Source organism: Lolium rigidum, chromosome 6, assembly GCF_022539505.1.
Source record: "Lolium rigidum isolate FL_2022 chromosome 6, APGP_CSIRO_Lrig_0.1, whole genome shotgun sequence".
Lineage (NCBI taxonomy): Eukaryota > Viridiplantae > Streptophyta > Magnoliopsida > Poales > Poaceae > Lolium > Lolium rigidum.
In genome coordinates, this window is record NC_061513.1 from 346,630,831 (window position 1) to 346,634,572 (window position 3,742).

General features: G+C 40.3%; 1 protein-coding gene across 1 annotated transcript; it reads left to right on the forward strand.

Annotated features, from left to right (window-relative positions):
- Positions 1-2,594: 2,594 nt before the first annotated feature.
- LOC124664925 (citrate-binding protein-like) lies at positions 2,595-3,368 on the forward strand. Its single transcript, XM_047202340.1, has 2 exons — positions 2,595-2,876; positions 2,964-3,368. Exons 1-2 carry the CDS (start codon positions 2,595-2,597, stop codon positions 3,366-3,368), a joined length of 687 nt encoding a protein of 228 aa, XP_047058296.1.
- Positions 3,369-3,742: the final 374 nt, after the last annotated feature.

A 3,742-nucleotide genomic window follows, 5' to 3' on the forward strand; every position in this document is an offset into this window, starting at 1 on the left:
AGAAATTAAGAAACAAAGAGAGCAAACTAGTAGTTGCTACTCGTCAAACTAGCGGAAATGGGAGGGCAATGTCCAAATATGCTTGATAGGGTATATACCTACAATTTAAAACCAATATCAATAGATCCACTATAAAATATATTTTATAATATAGTTATTCAATGTATATTCCCTTTTATGAATATATGTGATCAACCTAACAAAGCAGTAACTTTTGTTTACTAAATTTATATGCCATATATTTAAGGACGTAGAGGGTAGTTTATATATTTCAAATGAGCATAAAGGACATCCTCTTATTGTCCTTCGCCTCTAAGAATATATATTGCATTCAACCTTTATCCATATTATTTTAGGTTGTGCTGTCTACCCGTAGTTTGAAACAACCCTAGAGCCACCTTCATGCACCTCGTGTAAGTTCCTCAGTTTTGTTACTTGATAATGGGAACATAGATGCAACATATTTGATTATGCACTACTACAATAGTACTACTACTACTTCATATTATTATTATTATTATTTTTAATGCGACAAATAATTGATGTGCCATTATGTTACAAAAGGAGGTCTATCGGCAATTTATTATTTATAAATGAGATAAATAGTTATTAACAATTGTCTTCGTAAATAAAATGCTTACATATTAGCAAATAAAGTCATTTTTCCACTCAGAAGATTCATACCTTAGGACTTGCGGGAAAAATGTAAACCATATTTAAATTTTATACACTAAGTAGTAACATAGTTGTTCAGACATACTCATTAATGCATATGTACATATAGCTAAACATGTCCATATTTTTTTTTCATGTGATCTGAATACAATTTTAGGGTCATATATACATCAGCTTTCCATAGTGATATTCTTTACCATTTAGTGTCCTTGTATATCTAGCCACCGGATAATCTAATTGCAGTGGTGATGGATGAAAAAAAATCTGAGGTAGGGTAAACCTTAAATGATATAAATACCAAAATATTCCTAAAACCATAATGATGTATGGTTCAAACACAATCCCTTAATACAATAAAAAAACATATTTGATTATAAGTATAATCTAAAAAACATACCAATAATGCCAAATCAATGGAAAAGCTTTACCACTTTTTTAAAAATCTAATGTAATTCACAGAATCAAGACGTTTGATTATCCCTTGGTCGATGCACAACTCGGTCTTAATTATCTCGTTGCTAGGAAATTCCTTTCAATTGTTGATGCCACCACGGACTAAACCAATTTTATCTTAATGGGGTGATAATGCGATGGGAGAAAGTATGACGTTCCTTTCAAATATTTAGAAATAACTGAAGTGTCCAATTCTGCGAGTATGAATTATAAATGACTCAAACTTATCTTGTATATACTAAGGTCCAGTCAATGATAAATCTCTGTAATACAAGAAATGTTATTCACATTGAACCTAGAATATGAGTCTATGAGGTAAATAGTTCATGTTTTCGGTTGTAATTGATTTTTACACTGTTCACTGAAACAAGCATAACTTTTTATACCGTGGAGTTCGTTTTCGATTACGATCACTCATTTTTTTTTCAGAAATAACACGTGCAGCTAAATGTATTCACCAAAAATCCGCCCTACCTTGCCCTACTGGAAGCTTCGCCCCTGCCTAATTGGGCGCAACTTCTTTTGCCCTACGTGAGATGACACAAAACATGCTATGCTTAATAATCTTCCACTACTCAAATATATAACTTAATACTTCAAATTTCTCTAGATGATTTAATTGGGCAATTTTATTTGTTTGCACACAAGGAAAACCACAAATGTAGCTCGAGCTACATGTAGCTCGTTTAAAAAAAATTAAAAATAATATTTTAAAGTTTCAAAAAATCTTGATGTAGACAATCTTGTGTTTTACCAGCATGCAAATTTGCAACTCGAAATACCTTATATTCAAGGCTATGCAAAAATGACAAATTCTGAAATCTATAATAGTGAATAGTACAAACTCTCACAATCTCAACTATCAGATTTTATCATTTTTCTGCCGCCTCGAATATATGGTATTTGGGGTTCAAATTTTACGCAATGATAGAACTTAACATTGCCTACATCTAGATTTTTGTCAGATTTTTTAAAAACTTAGAATGCTATTTTTCAATTTTTTTTAAACGAGCTATGTGTAGTACGTCCTACAAAAGTCCACGCTCCACGCTCTAGAGGACTAAAGTCCACTTTTCCTCGTTATAGTTCTTCCTAAAGACCACCGCTACACATGATTGCCCCCACAGCCATTGTCATTTTTCTAATATTCCTGAAGCTTGATTCTGGCAATGACGGAGATTCACCACCAGTATTACAGCATAAGTAATCCCGTTTGTTTGCACATGCCAATCGACAAGAGCACTAGCTGGCCGATGAGGAACAAATGTCGTAAGTAAATGTCTGGAAAAAGCACTCATGCATGAGCGTTCATTACAATCTCTCGGTATGCAAGGACTTTTCGTGGTACTTATCAGTCATCGCCTACTCCTTAAGCACTTATAAATACTGCATGCATGTATGGCTTCTAATTCCAACACTCAACTGTTCTTGTCATTTGCGCCAGTGCGTGCGCGCTCAGCGAGTCGATGGCCTCGCTCATCTTCTCCACTCTGCTGCTGGTGGTTCTTGTCACCGCCGTGGTGATCGGCAGCACGGCTCGCGGAGACGACGGTGGCGACGCCCTCACCGCCGGCTTCACCCGCGTGCTGATGACGGAGACGAGGTTCGTGGTGCAGAGGCCCTACAACGTGCCTCTGGACGAGCGCTACGAGTTCGCCGGCGGCGTGCGCCGGATGTGGGTCTACTCCAGCGACAAGCCCTTCAACCGGACCCTCCCTGGCGCCGCGCGCACCGAGACCAAGATCAACGTACGTAGAGAGCGTGACAGAAAAAACATCCTATCTTCTGTCTCATGTGATCAAATCTATTGCTTAACGAATTCCTGTGTTGTGCAGAAGGAGTACAGCTCAGGCGTGTGGCAGTTCGAGGGCGAGGTGTACGTGCCGGCGGGCACGACCGGCGCGTGCGTCATGCAGATCTTCGGGGCGGCGCCGGAGCCGCAGGAGACGACACTGATGCTCCACGTCTACAACGGTAGCCTCACCTTCTACCACGACCTGCACAGGGTGCTTGCCCAGAACATCTACGGCCGGTGGATCAGGCTTAATGTCATCCACGACGTGGCTGCACGCAATGTCACCGTGTTTGTCGACGGCGACCTGAGGCTGCGCTCAGGCGGGCACGGCGCGCCCGGCGCACTGCACTACTTCAAATTCGGGGTGTACAAGCAGTCGCACCACCACCCGTCATACCTCATGGAGTCGCGGTGGAGGAACGTTTCGCTCTTCACCAAGCCATGACTCGCAAGGATCGCACCAACGGCATGTACTATAACCTTTTATTCAAATATAGGCAATGCTTTTCCATTCATTAAGTTTTTTATTAGTTGGACACTTTGTAAGTAAAACCGACCAACATCTGATACAACACCGCACATAACACACCAAGCCAGCCCCAAAGTCTATATTGTGATCCAAATTCAATAAGAAGGCTAACGACGGAGCGAAGTGAGGCCCTTCGTCGGTACGCTTGGGCCGGAGCGAAGCGGTACAGTTTATCATCACCGCATATATATTCTTCTTGTAAGCCGCTGGCTAGGGTTTATCGTTTCATAAGATAACCCATGGCGTTTGTAAACACTCCATGATATAGTGAAGTTTTGCTGACCGGTGTA